The sequence below is a fragment of the Trichosurus vulpecula genome, chromosome 1 (assembly GCF_011100635.1).
Source record: "Trichosurus vulpecula isolate mTriVul1 chromosome 1, mTriVul1.pri, whole genome shotgun sequence".
In the NCBI taxonomy this organism is placed as follows: domain Eukaryota; kingdom Metazoa; phylum Chordata; class Mammalia; order Diprotodontia; family Phalangeridae; genus Trichosurus; species Trichosurus vulpecula.
In genome coordinates this window covers 393,772,029-393,785,874 of record NC_050573.1, presented here as the reverse complement: position 1 = coordinate 393,785,874, position 13,846 = coordinate 393,772,029, and the positions used below count along the sequence as shown (strand labels likewise).

The 13,846-nt window shown below is 41.4% G+C and overlaps 1 protein-coding gene across 3 annotated transcripts in view; it reads left to right on the top strand.

The window, feature by feature from the left end:
• The window catches only part of ALPK2 (alpha kinase 2), a 177,581-nt gene that overhangs the window by 100,213 nt on the left and 63,522 nt on the right, over positions 1 to 13,846 (top strand). For all 3 annotated transcript variants that reach the window (XM_036741840.1, XM_036741841.1, XM_036741842.1), the window contains exons 6-7: positions 1,581 to 4,872; positions 9,128 to 9,275. In XM_036741840.1, coding sequence (XP_036597735.1) covers positions 1,581 to 4,872; positions 9,128 to 9,275 — 3,440 coding nt within the window. The remainder of the gene's footprint in view (positions 1 to 1,580; positions 4,873 to 9,127; positions 9,276 to 13,846) is intronic.

Below are 13,846 nucleotides of genomic sequence, written 5' to 3'. Positions count from 1 at the left end.
ACTCTTCTTTGCACTGGAGGGTCTTCACATCCCATTTGGGAGACTGGGCTGCAGCAGGAGGTAGAAGAAGCCTTGTACTGGTACAGATTGAAGTAGTTGCTTTGGGGCATATGGAAAATGCCTGGCCCTTAGCAGCCACTCCTCAGGGGACATGCTGCACCTAGCAGGAGATGGAAGACTCAAGGTGCTAGCTCATGTGGTCTGAAGACTTGTTACCTGAAGGGCTGGTTATGGGAAGTAGTAGACTACCTGGCAGATAGGAAACTACCAGTTTGGCCCCTATAAGTCTTTCCTCAGGAGACACAGCACACCTAGTAGGAGATGGAATATTTATGTAAATTGCTTATTATGTGCCAGGCACTGTGTAAAGTACTGGGGATACAAAGAAAGGCAAAAGATAATCCCAGCTATCAAGGAACTCATAGTTTAATAGGAGAAACAACATGAAAACAGCTATGTATAAACAAGCTATACACAGGAGAAACTGGAAAAAATCAACAGAGAGAAGGCACTAGAATTAAGGATGAAATCCCCTGCCAATATCCCATAGCCAATACATGTCAGAAGCAGGACTTGAACCCACATCTTCCTGACTCTAAGGTCAGCTTGCTATCCACTATGCCAAACTGCCTTTCCAAGAGGCAATACAATAAAATAGAAAAATCATATTATTAGGCAATACTAAGGTATTGAATAATGAAGATTCTGCTCACCATTCCTGAAAAACCTCTCTTAAAAAATAAAAAAGCCATGTCCATTGTCAAGGGTTATGAATTTAGAGCTGGAAGGGACCTCAGAAACCATCTGGTTCAATCCCCCTCTCCTATTTTTACAGATGAAGAAACTGAGGCCCAGAGAGGTTAAGTGACTTTCTCAAGATCACACAGGTAGTGACAGTAGCAAAATTCAAACCCATAGCCTGTGACACCAATCCAGTATTCTTTCCCTCTATACCACTCCTCCAACCTACAGGTATGGGTCTTATAGGTAGATTTTTTTTAATGAGAAAGTTTTGGGGGTGAGACAATTCATGCAATGGACTTCCTGTTCTCCTTCCTCACCTGGTCATACTCTCTACCCACATCCCAGGTCAAGAGGAATCTTCAGGAGAAAAAAATAATGAGAAGTTAGGAAAGGACACTAGGCAGTCAAAGCTGTGGAAGTCAGAGGAGAAGCCACGACCTTGTTTGCAGTTACAGTATCAATTCTGTGCTATTTATTTTCAGTTGTGGCTTGTTGAAATGTGTCTCTGTATGTTATAGTCACACCATGTACATGCACACTAAGGCTCTATTTTAGCATCAGCTAGCAGTGCCAACTCCCTTTTGGCTCTAAGTGTTTGATCTCCAGTGTATTCTGAGGGACCCAATGTAATTGCCTTGATTTATAGTACCCTGGAGGGATTTGGGAAGTCACTGGCTAAGATGATGTTTATTGGATTAAATGTGGACTTCAATTATTCATATTATCTCTGCTTGTCATTAGTACAGGTAATTAAAGGATTAAATATCCTCTGGATAATTGATATGCCTTATTATATGCCCTAAATAGTGACAATTCTATTCTTCTTGTCTCCCTAGGTACAAGGGGAGGAAATCAGTGCAGGAGGTATTACCAAAAGCCACCTGCAAGGCTCTTCAGAGCCCACGAGAGACTCTGAATCTCTGTGGAAACCTTCTGCCTTAAGTAGAACCATAATAAACTCCAGGGACACTCTGCAAAGTATCAGGGGAGGAGATGGATCACTGACCCATCACATGCAGCTGGAAGGCTGCTCTCCAGGTCCACAAGACCATGAGAGACAAGACCAAGAAAATAACATCCACCAACCTGGAAGTCCCAGGGAATACAAGTCAGATGAGCAAATCAGCCCTGAGGCCAGTCATGAAAATGCCTTAGACTGTGGATTGTTAGCCCATTACCAGCGGGTGAGTGATGCTGATCTTGGTGAGCAAGAGAGCCTCTATGTTACTTTGGCAGAAGCTTCATATGCTGTTCTGACTGCAGCACATTCCCTCAGTGGCCCAAGGGATGCAGAAGAACCATTAGTTATGGCACCCCATGAAACAGGTGACCTACCCTATCCAATGCCATGTGATAACTCTTTGTCTCAAGAAAATTGCTCCATGGGCTCAGAGCTGGCAGAAGGTCAATGGGAAACATCTGATTTATGTTTGCTCAGAGACGTGACGATGGAACAATTTTCTGGAGCACAAGATGCTGAACCCCCTTTCCCAATGTGTGAAAACAGAGAGGCTGGAGGTGCAAACACAGCACTCTATCCCATGGGCATTTCCACAGGGAACGGCTTGGAAGGGGCATATGAAAATGATACAAAAGAAAAGACAATGGGTGGCAAGAACTCTGTCAAAGAATTTACTAGAATTCTAAAAACAGACCAAGCAAGTCTTAGCCCCAGTAACCTAGTCAGTGCCCAGATTGTTTCTACAGAGAACAACTGCCTTTCCCAGCTCCAAGAAGCAGGTTATGAGAGGCTGCTTCTTGGAACTGAGGATGAAGCAGAGACACCTTCGCTTTGTAGCATAATTGCAGAGTATCCTGAACAGAAGTCAAATGAGACGCTGACTGAAAATATCAGGGGTTCTCAGGTTCCCAGTGATGGGGAGGAAACACCCACTCTTGGAACTGTTGTTAAAGGCCATCAGGTTAAATACCTTGCTGTTTCAATTGCTCAAAACAATCACTTGGAGGGAGCCGAAGAAAGTTTTCCTGGGACACCAGCTGGAAGCATCACTCAGCTTCCTTCTGATGAACAGCCTGCCCCTGCTGGAAGCGACTGGGCATCTAATGCTGCAGAGCAGCTGACCCTCAAAGATCCGCTGGGGACGGCAGTTCATCTACCCCATCCACAGCTGCTACAAAGAGAGGATTTCTTAAGTAATTCTCTGGGTGCTATTACCTATGGATTGACAAGTGAAAGTCAGGGCCCTGAGAGTGCAGTGGATAAAAGCTGGGAAGAGCATTGTCAAGGGAAAGTGAGAGACTCAGAGCAAAATGTACATGAGGAAATTCAACCTCAAGAGCGTTCATTCTCTGAAGTCAGCCTCCAGGATGGCTTCTACAACATCCCAGCTGCACAGTGGCAAAGTAGTCTGTTGCCATTAGAATATTTATCAGATAATTCTGAGGAGGAAAGATGGAATTTGGGAGGCCCCCGTCTCAGAGTAGCCATGATGAGTGATGAAGGAGAAAGGCAGGACTCCCAGAAGGTTCCAAGTTCTCTGAAAAATCTCCTGGAGGAGGCTAGCAAAAATGCGGTGGATGGTAGTCAGGGAGATTGTGAGTCAGGAGGGGGGCAAAAAGCACCAACTTTGACAGACCTTGTTTCAGAGGCTTCACCACCAATGCAGACAGTGGATGTGGAATGCAAAGTTAGTCCTGTGGTTTTGGACAATGTCTGTGTGATTTCTGAGGAGCTTGGGGCAGACAACTCAGTGCAAAAACTAGACACATCTGAAAGAGACACATCAGCTAGCAGCAATCAGTCTGACTCAGCAATTATTTGCTTTGGTAGAGAAATTCAAGAGAAAAAAGAAGTAAGAAATAATGTAGGTTTTTGTACTCCTCTCCAATATTTGAAAGATTCCAGCATCCTAGAATCATCAGTAGATCCCATAGATGAGAAGGAAACACCTACTGCAGTTTCACTATTTAAAGGGGCCTTGGGTGTGGTCTCAGAAGTCTCTGGGAAGAAAAACACTGGCCATGCAAGTAAAGCACAAGAGGAAGGACAGTCTATAGGGCTTCACCCCATCTTGCTTACACAGTTTTTGACTTACCCACAAATTATGGAATCTTCTGTAGATTCCACAGATGGAACAGGAGTTATGGAGTATGTTGGGACAGGAAAATTAGTGACTTCTGAGTCCACACTAGGGGTGATTCCAGAGGAAAGGAATTTGAATAAGCAGAGCTTTAGTCAGAAATTGGAAGTCAAACCTGCTCTTTTCCAAGTTTCATGTCATAAGGAAGTTGAACACCTTGGGGAAGGAATTCCCTGTGTAGGCAATGACAGGCAAAGCCAAGAGGGCATGAAGGGTGACTTACATGAGCCAGGTCACAAGTTCCAGGACAGTACTACTGAATGTACTTCACCATCCTTGGTTTTTTCTAATAGTCTTGTTGGACTAGCCACTGGCATTTCCAATGAAAGAGATACCAACAGTGCCATAAGCCAAACACAAGATGTGCCTGTGAATGGCTTAGTTGAGTTGAAACATCATGAATGGATTTGTACTGGTTCAAAGGAATGTAAAAACACTGAGAATGAATATGCCAAAAATTTGTCACCTACCTTGCCTGCTTCAAGTGTGCCTGTTGGATTAACTGTGACTTCAATTCTAAAGGAAGAGGCCATGCATTTTGCAAAGGATGGTAAAATAGAACAGCTCACAACTGGAGAACCCAAAGCCACAAATTCATTGGGATCTCCCATAGAAACTTTGGCCTTCATTCCAGCAGAATCTACCTCTAAAACCAGTCCTAAATGTCAAGACCAAATGCCACCAAATCATTGTCTGAAAGGCTCTTTACCAGGAACTGTACAAAAGGCAAGAGAAGAAAAAAAACATTATCATATGATGCCCCCCAAATCTAAAGTGCCAGAGACTCTGGCATCAGCAGCTGAGGAAGGAAATAAGAAGCAAGAAATGTCTGGGACTGGACATTTAGCTGAGGGTGTGAAGAAGAAAATTCTGTCCAAAGTGGCAGCTCTGAAAATGCGCTTGGAAGAGAAAGAAAGGGCCAGAAAGAACTCTATTTTTAGTAAAAAGATTCCTAAACCTGAAACACTTACTCAAAATGAAGAGAAAAAAGACCCCAAAAGATCATCTTGGAAAAGAGAGGGCAAAGGTAAGGCCGAGCTAATTTTCATTTCTTTATAGATTAGATATATAAGATTAGTTTCAACAATATGTTTACTGCCTTCTAAGTTTTTTGCCCACAGTCAAAATAAGTTGCCACCATTTGGGCAATGGTGCTTTTTTCTTTATTTAAAAAAAATAGTTTTACATTTTGAATAATTCAGTTTTCTGAAGACATGATTTGCTGCAAGACTGAGATGGAGAGAGGAAAATATTATCATACATTTCTATGCAATTATTTTTTAAAAGAAAGAGATCTCTTTATGACGAAAGCTAATCATAAGTATTAATTGCAGGGGTGGGGAACTTGCAGCCTCCAAGTTGTTGCTCTTGAGGACCTAGAGGGTCACATTGGCCTGGAGGCTGCAGGTTCCTCACCCCTGGTTAAAGTATTAAAGTAAGATCCAAATAAGTAAGCACGTGGGTACTATTTGCTACCTTTCTCACTAATTCCTAATTTACAAATTATTGTTTACTCTAACCCTGTTTTTTCCCCCAACATTTGAGTATGACACTCTGCTCTCCCCAACTTGCCAATTACTGTGGATTTATCTGAGTCGAAAGGCTTCTGGGTAATGCTAGAATTCCCTGACAGTGATAGCTGTGGCCACTTCACTTTAAAAACCATTCTTGTCAACTCCGTCTTTCACAGTCTGAAACTGATATAGTTCTCCTTAAGTTTCAGGCCTCTTCTTTTAAAAATTCTTGCTTTCCCATCAATGAAACTTGAAAGAGACCAAAGAAGACATTACAGATAGACAGAATGCATCTCTGTGTTAGCTGTAATGGAAACGCTGTTTTAGTCTGGTTCTGATAATAAGGGAGAAATTTCACCTCTTTACCTTAGCTCTTTGCTTTTAAAGTTTGAACTTCTGTTTTTCTTATTACCTATTGGGTAGCTTCTTAGCAACCATCACACACACAGAGTTAGAAACAAAACTATTTTTCCAAAAGAGCTTGTAGTTCCCTAACCAAGCTTTCTACACATAAGGTTTAAACACTTTTAAACAGAACCTCATGTTTTTTTTTAAAAAACAAAGATAGAAAAGATATAAAATAGTTTTGCTGATGTAAAACAACCACTGCATTTGGAACTCCATAAAGGGGACTGACTGTCTAGTTTGTTTATGAGGAGTTATTATTCTTCATAACATTGAAGTGTTTGGTGACGACCTTGGAAAAGGCAGTGGATAATTAGGCCTTGTACAGCAAGAGCACACTGGGGCAATGGACTAGATCCTTTGTAGGCTCACACATAGGAAAAGAACGATGCATTCAGAGCAGAGCTATCATCAAAGCTATGACTCCAGTGTACACATGCACACATGTAGACACACACAAGCACATACATATGTGTGTGCCCACCCACACACAATGGATCCTAGGTACAGATCTAAAGCTAGATTGGACTTCAGAGACCATCTTGTCCAGTTTCTCATGTTATAGATGAGAAAACTGAGGCCCAGATAAGTTGTGTCACATGGGTAGTAAGAAGCAGAGCTGGAATTTGAACTCAGGTCCTGTGGCTTCAAGTTTCAGCATCCTAAGAAAGGATTTGGAGCTAAGGAGATTCTTGCACACTTTGGCATTAAATGATGACAAGCAATTTACATTAAACTCAAGAGCCTAGATTTCATGCCTCAGGTGCCACGATGCTTCTGAGCCATTTTCTGTGCCTTGTGTTAGGGGAAAGAGAATGTGTTCCCAAATGCATACCCTCAGTCTTGTCTACTCCTCTGTAAAGATGGCAGTCTATCGTAGGAGGGGGATGGGAATGGGCAGAAAATACCCTAACAACTCCAGACAGGGGCTTGCAGGCTATGGCATATGTACCAAAGATGGCTCATGGTCCTATTTTCAGTGCCCTGCCTGTCCCTGAGAGGGAGCATGACAGAGTGGAAAGAGTGCTGACTTGGATTCAAAGGATCTGGGCTTGAGTCTGGGCCAACCTACGGCTATTATTGTTTATAGTAATAGGCACAGTATATATGTATAGTGGGGGCTGGTGGTGCAGTGGATAGAGTGCCTGGCCTCAAGTCAGGAAGCCTCATCTCCCCAAGTTCAAATCTGGCCTCAGACACTTATTAGCTGTGCGACCCTGGGCAAATCACTTAACCCTGTTTGCCTCAGTTTCCTCATCTGCAAAATGAGCTGGAGAAGGAAATAGTAAATCACTCCATATCTTGGCCAAAAACACCCCAAACAGAGTCACAAAGGGTTGAACATGATGAAAAAACTGAATAGCAACAATATGTACACGAAAGACTAGGGTTTTATTTTTGTTTTTGTTTGTTACTGCTGCTAACTAGTTATACACCTTGGAGTAAATCGCTTTGATGCCTTGGGCTTTTACAAAATGAACTTTTCATCTACAAAATGAGCTAGTTGGAGTAAACAACTTTAAAGGCTCCTTTTAGCTTTCATACGATCTTAGATTTTAGAGCTAGAAGGGACCTCTGAGGCTAATCGATCTAGCCCTCTTATTTTTCAGAGGAAGAAACTGTCCCAGAGAGGTTAAGTCACTTGCCCAGGATCACACAGCTTGGAAACATCTGCTACATAATCTATGCACAGATCTTTCTGACTCCAGGGGCAGCACTCTATTCACTCTGCCCCCACTTGCCTTCTACTGAACATATTATGACTGGTTTGCCAAAGAAGGGATCCTAGAAATGTGTATTAGGAGGTACTTGAAGTTGGTACAGATCAATAGTATTATTCCCTCTTTTCCTTAGAGAGATGAAGGACTCTGGTTGCAGAAAATTAGATATGATGTCAGATGTCATTGTTAAATTGCCTATTTGTGCTTAATTCTTTTACTTTGTTACAAGGGAAGGTTCACAGTTGGGGTTGGAGTAGGGTGGAAAAAAATATATATATGACATATATGCATGAAAATGACTATGATATGATGATAACATCAATAAAACTTTAAAAATAAACAAAAACGAAGTGAAGTCAACTGCCCGCCCTTAGCCCCACATGCCTAAAATAACAAAATCATTAGCATTTGAATGAACAGAAATTTTTCTAGAGTAAGTGAGGACTAAGAAAGTTTTGGCTCCTGGGTTTGTACATGTGTCCCCAAATTAATGCAGAGAAAGATAGTTAAAAAGAAAAATATTGAGTCTAAACTCCTATCTGGTTGTAGAATGTAATACCCAGTGTGCCTATCACCACGTCTCTAACATAGAATAAGCTTTTTATTTATACAGGTAGCTATTACTCCAACAATGGCTGGGAACAGCTTTTGATGTACTGAATTATTCACAGTAGTGAATATTGTGGGGACAGATCCACAAAGCAATGTAGGGCCTTGGCTAAGGCTCAGAATATTTTTATTACAGTTATTTTTTTGGTGGAGTTTACAGTTATTGTTTTTGTTGCATCAGTCTCCCACTTAGTGGAATTTGACTTGTATTGCCTTGACATCTAGAACTGAAGCTAGGCAAACCTTCCCAGAAACCTTCCAGGCAGCCTCAGAATGCTGACTTCTAATATTCCCCTTACATCAAATGAAATTGCTTATTCTATAGATTTTGGAGCACTTGCTCCTTGCTTCCCAGGGAGAACCTGCAACAAAATAAAGTAAAACTCTCTTAACTTCTAAATTCTTACAAATCCTGGGCCTTCAGATAATGGTAATCTTTATTTCTAAATGAGATTATGTTAGTACTGCCGCCTGGTGGCTCCCCAGATAATGTACCCTTATCTGGCATTCCACTGGATGCTGAAAGTGTTGCAGTTAATCATAGGATAGCCCCATCTTCCAGCAGTTGATTTTTTCATATCTTATATTTACTTTAGCAGATACTAATGTTTTGCCAATGTGGAAGAGATGAAATATAGCTCCTTCCTATTATGGTTTCTTTAACAAAGAATTGTAAGGAAGAAAAGCTCAGCACAAATACATTATTGAGTTGCCTTTTGCATCCTGGTGGTCTAGCCTCAGTTACCTTTACAATTCAGATATACCCTATTCCATGCCCTCTGCCCCACTTCCTTGGTGTTGGCTTGGGAAAAAGTGTAGAGTGTAGTTTCATTAGCTGAAAACATATACATGGTGTCTCATCAATGTCCAATTTCACTTTAGAAGGCAGGGAGGACCCATACTCTGTTTCACTCTCTGTGATATAGACTTGGCCCCAGGATTTTTGAATACCAAAAAGAAGGGGTAAGGTATTCTAGAGTATTTATTTTCTCACTTTCCTACTGATGATGAACTGCAAATTTCTCATTGACAGCCCCAGTGCTACTGAAGAAGATACAGGCTGAGATGTTTCCTGATCATTCTGGAAATATAAAATTAAGCTGTCAGTTTGCAGAAATCCATGAAGACTCCACCATCTCGTGGACAAAAGATTCTAAGTTAATTGCAAGGGTTCAAAGAAGGTAAAATGTCTGGTTTTGGACTAGCCAGTCTTAATCATTTCTCACAACCTCATTAGGGGCTTTTTGCTCATCTATAAGATGAGGAGTTTGGACTAGATAATCACTAAGGTCCGTCTCATGTCTGACGTTACATAATTCTATGATTCTATGATTATTTTGTCGTGTAGTTTCTTAGGGAGTGATGGTGGCAGAAAAAGTGAGAGGAGGTAATGATCCATTAAAGTAAAGATCCAGCATCTTATCTAAATGTTCCAACCTCGCATTGATAACGATGAGTATTTTGTTGAATAGGGATAAAGACTAGAATTGTGACTTCATTAGTATAGGGAACTATAGGTTAAGGGAATTCCCCTTACTAATGGAGGTCAGCACCTTCTTTGCAACCTAAAGTCTCAGAGAGTAGCTTAGAGCATTGAGACATTAAGTGACTTGCCCAGGGTCACACAGCTAGCTTGTGTCAGAAGTGGAGCTTGAATCTAGATCTTTGCAACTTTAAGGCCAGGTCTCTGTCTATTATCTAACACTGCCTCTATTTATTGAAGCGCAGTGGGCACTAGGCCTGGAGCCAGGAAGAACTGAGTTCAAATTCCACCTCAAACACTTACTAGCTGTGTAACCCTGGCCAAGTCACTTTAGCCTCAGTTCCTCCTCTGAAAAATGGGGACAAATTGGAGAACGAAATGGCAAACTACTCCAGTATCTTTGCCAAGAAAACTGCAAAAGGGGTCATGAAGAGTTAGACATGACTGAAAATGACTAAAAAAAATCCCCAATAATAGTTCACATTTCTATAGCTCTTTCATAAAGCATCTTCTTCACAGCACCCCTGTGAATCAGGTATGATGTCTTATTATTTTCATTTTACACATGAGAAAACTACCTGAGAGGTCAAATACCCTCACTGAAGGTCACACAACTAGTTAATATCAGAATGGGAACTCAAACCCAAATCTAAGACTCTAAGACCAGTCTACCTGCTTCTGTGTCAAACGGTGCAATGAGCTAATTGTATGAGGCATTAGAAAGAAGACTATGGTGAACCTTGGGGTTTGAAAGGAGCAATGTTCTGGGAGATTGGGACCTGGAATCTAGTGCTTCCTTTGTGACTAAAAAGCTTGTGGTCTTAAAAAGTCACCATGCTTTTGGATTTCAGTTTCCTCTTTTGCAAAATCACGGAGCTTGAGTGGTCCAGCTTCCAGGATGCCTTCCAGGTCTGAAATTCTACCAGCCTAATACTGAACTACTCTTTTGCATTTGAGATTTTTTTTCTTACATGCGTCATTGTGTGTGTGTCTGTTTCATAACTATCTCCATTACCTGTCAAGTACTATATAAGGTCAAATAAAAGTCGAAATGCAGCAGATGAGCCAAAGGATATAAACAAGTGTGGCATCCTCGGCATGAAGCCTCAAGAAGCACTCGTTGCCCTCAGACCAAATAGCAGTAATTGAGAAGTGCTGACTGTCCATTTCTAGGAATGGAAGAACTAGTTTGTTTTTCTGTTTCTAGGAGATTGATGAGGTAGGGAGTGGAAGTGGTAATACAACTTGTTTCATTAATAAACATGTCAGGTGCACTGTCTGGGGTCTTTGAAGACTGTATGGCTTGCTTTGTTTCTTCTCTGGGATAGAAGGTATTGTCTCTTCTTGGCCTCCTCTTTTGTTGGAATAATAGTTGTTTATTTTTTGGCAAGTGGATGTTGAGTGTCATCTAATCTCATTGACTCCTCATGCCAGAAAAGCATTTCCTTCATTTCCTTCAGGAAATAGACGTTTTACTAAAAAGATGAAAATTATGTGAGCCATAAACAAACAGCAAGGCCTGGTTGTGGCGAAGGACAAGCTTAGGGAAAGCCACAAAGGCCTTAGAAATGTTACCTTTTCCCATCTAACATAATATTCGTTTAAACACCAGGAGGAGCTCTTGAGTGAAACCAGAGGCCAAGCCAGTCTTGCGTTACATTCATCTTTCCCTACACTACTTTCAAATGATCACCAGCCCCATGACAGAAATTCTGATAATAATATAATTAGAGAACTGCTGGCTATCATTAACAATATGTTAGTCAATCAGCATTTATTAAGTTCCTTTTATGTGCCAGGCACTGTGCTAAGTGCTGGAGGTATACTTACTGGAAAAACCAAACAGTTCCTGCTCCTGAGGACCTCACAGTCTGATGGGGGAGATCACATGCGTGCAAACAACTATGAACAAACAAGAGAAATACAGGGAAATTTGGGGTAGTTTCAGAAGGCAGGCACCACATTTAAGAAGTGTAGGGAAAGGCTTCTTGCTGAAGATGAAACTAGATGAGATTTGAAGGAAGATAGGGAAACCAGGAGGCCAGTTCCATGTGGGAGGAACAGCTAGGAGGCTAGAGTACATGCAAGGAAGTAAGGTACAAGAAGACCAGCAAGGTAGGAAGGAGCCACATCATAGAGGACTTTAGAAGCGAAGCAGAGGATTTTATATTTGATCCTAGAGAGAGCAGCGAGGTGGCACAGGGGAATGAGAACTAGGCCAAGAGTCAGGAAGACTTATCTTTGTGAGTTCAAATCTTGCCTCAGATGACACTTGCTAGCTGTGGGACCCTGGGCAAGTCACTTAACCCTGTTTTCCTCAATTTCCTCATCTGTAAAATGAACTGAAGAAGGAAATGGCAAACTACTCTACTATCTCTGCCAAGAAAATCCCAAATGGGGTCACGACATGACTGAAAAAACTACTGAACAGCAACAAAAGAGATGATAGGAAACTGCTGGAGTATATTAAATAAAGTATATTGAATACACTTAAGAAAAATCAATTTAACAACTAGGTGGATGGATTGGAGTGGGGACAGACTCAGGGCTTGAAGGAGGGCTGTGGCTGTATGAGTTGAGAGAAAAAGATATACATGTACAAGAAATGTTGTGAAGATAGGAAAGACAAGATTTACCAATGGTTTGGACGTATGGGGTGAATGAAAGTGAGGAGTCAAAGTCTGCATAGTGGTTGAGGTCCTGTGTGACTGGGAGGATGGTGGTGCCCTTAATAGTAATAGGAAAGTTTAGACATACTGTTTTGGATATATTGAGTTCTCAACGCAGAGGGGGCATTCTGTTTGAGGTGTCCAAGAGGCAGTTGGAGATGCATGACTGTGGGTTAGCAGAGATTAGATGTATAGGTATGGAAATCATGTATAGGAAGATCTGTATAGAGGGACCCAGGGGAGCTGATGAGATCCCCAAGTGAGATATTACGGAGTGAAAAGAGGGCCCAGGGTAGATCTTTGGTGGGGTATTCATGATCAGAGTGTTTGATATGGTTGAAGAGCAAGCAAAGGAGTCTGAGAAAGACTGGTCAGACAGACAGAATGAGAACCAAGAGAGAACACTGTAACAAAAATCTAGAGAGGACAAAGTATCCAGAATCATAGTGCTAAAGGTGGAAGGTCCCTACATGTCTTCTAGTCCAATTACCTCCTTTTACAGATGAGGAAACTTTGACTCTTAGAGATCAAGTGATTTGCCCAAGGATACTTCAGTAACAATTGGCAAAGAAGGAATTGAATTCAAGAAACTTACATTCTACTAAGGAAATTCAGCAAGTTCCCAAATAAAATAGAATACAAACAACAAAAGAATACAGAGTGATTGGTGAACCTAGGGGGGCCAACAAATGTGACATAATCAATGGGTAGTGCTACTTAGAAAGTATTATAGTCTGTTATGTTATAACCCCCATCAAAGTCTCCTTTGATGGCTCCTCCTGGTGTGGAAGTGACCCTGATAGCTCTATCAGTGTAGCACCAACTCTGGCAGGACCTACCAAGCTGGTAAGGGTACAACATAGGCCCAAAGATGAACTGAAGGTCACATGAGCACCAATCAACCTAAGTTCAGTAAGGCTCATCACTAGGTTGACCTCAGTGATGAACTTTTTGGCCTTTGCGATTCATAAAGATCCATCTACTAAAGCATGGAGGGCCTTCCATCTGCTTTCTTGGAAAGGTAGCCATATAAATGAAAACACAGATTCTTAAAGTGATGAAATTACAGTTACATAATCCTCCAGTTTATCTGTGCTTATGGCCCTAGGGTCAGCTTTCACTTTTTCCTCCCTCGTCCCCATATCCAATAAATTGGCAAGTCATGTCAGTTCTACCACTACAATGCATCAGTCATCCATCACCCACTTTCCACTCTAAATGGTACCATCTTAGCTCAGCCTGAAATGGGACGATGGCCTTCTGTCCTTCCCATCCAATCCCATACATTTTAATAAACATTAAGCATCTACTACTTGAAAGGCAATGGGCTCAGCAACAGGTTACAAAAAAAGATGAATAAGATATGGAATGAAGTCTCAGAACTTGCAGTCTAGTAGAGGAGAAAAAAGATATGTATAATACATAGTAGAATGTATTCAAAGCATAGGAGAAGCAAAAACAAAATGCTATGAGAGATTCCTAGAAGGAGAGACTATTTTTATCTGGATGATCACAGAAAGTTTCCTAAAGAAGGCTCAACTCAAGGTGGGTCTTCAAGTATGAGTATGATATCAATAGGCAGCAATGAGAGAGAAAGCAT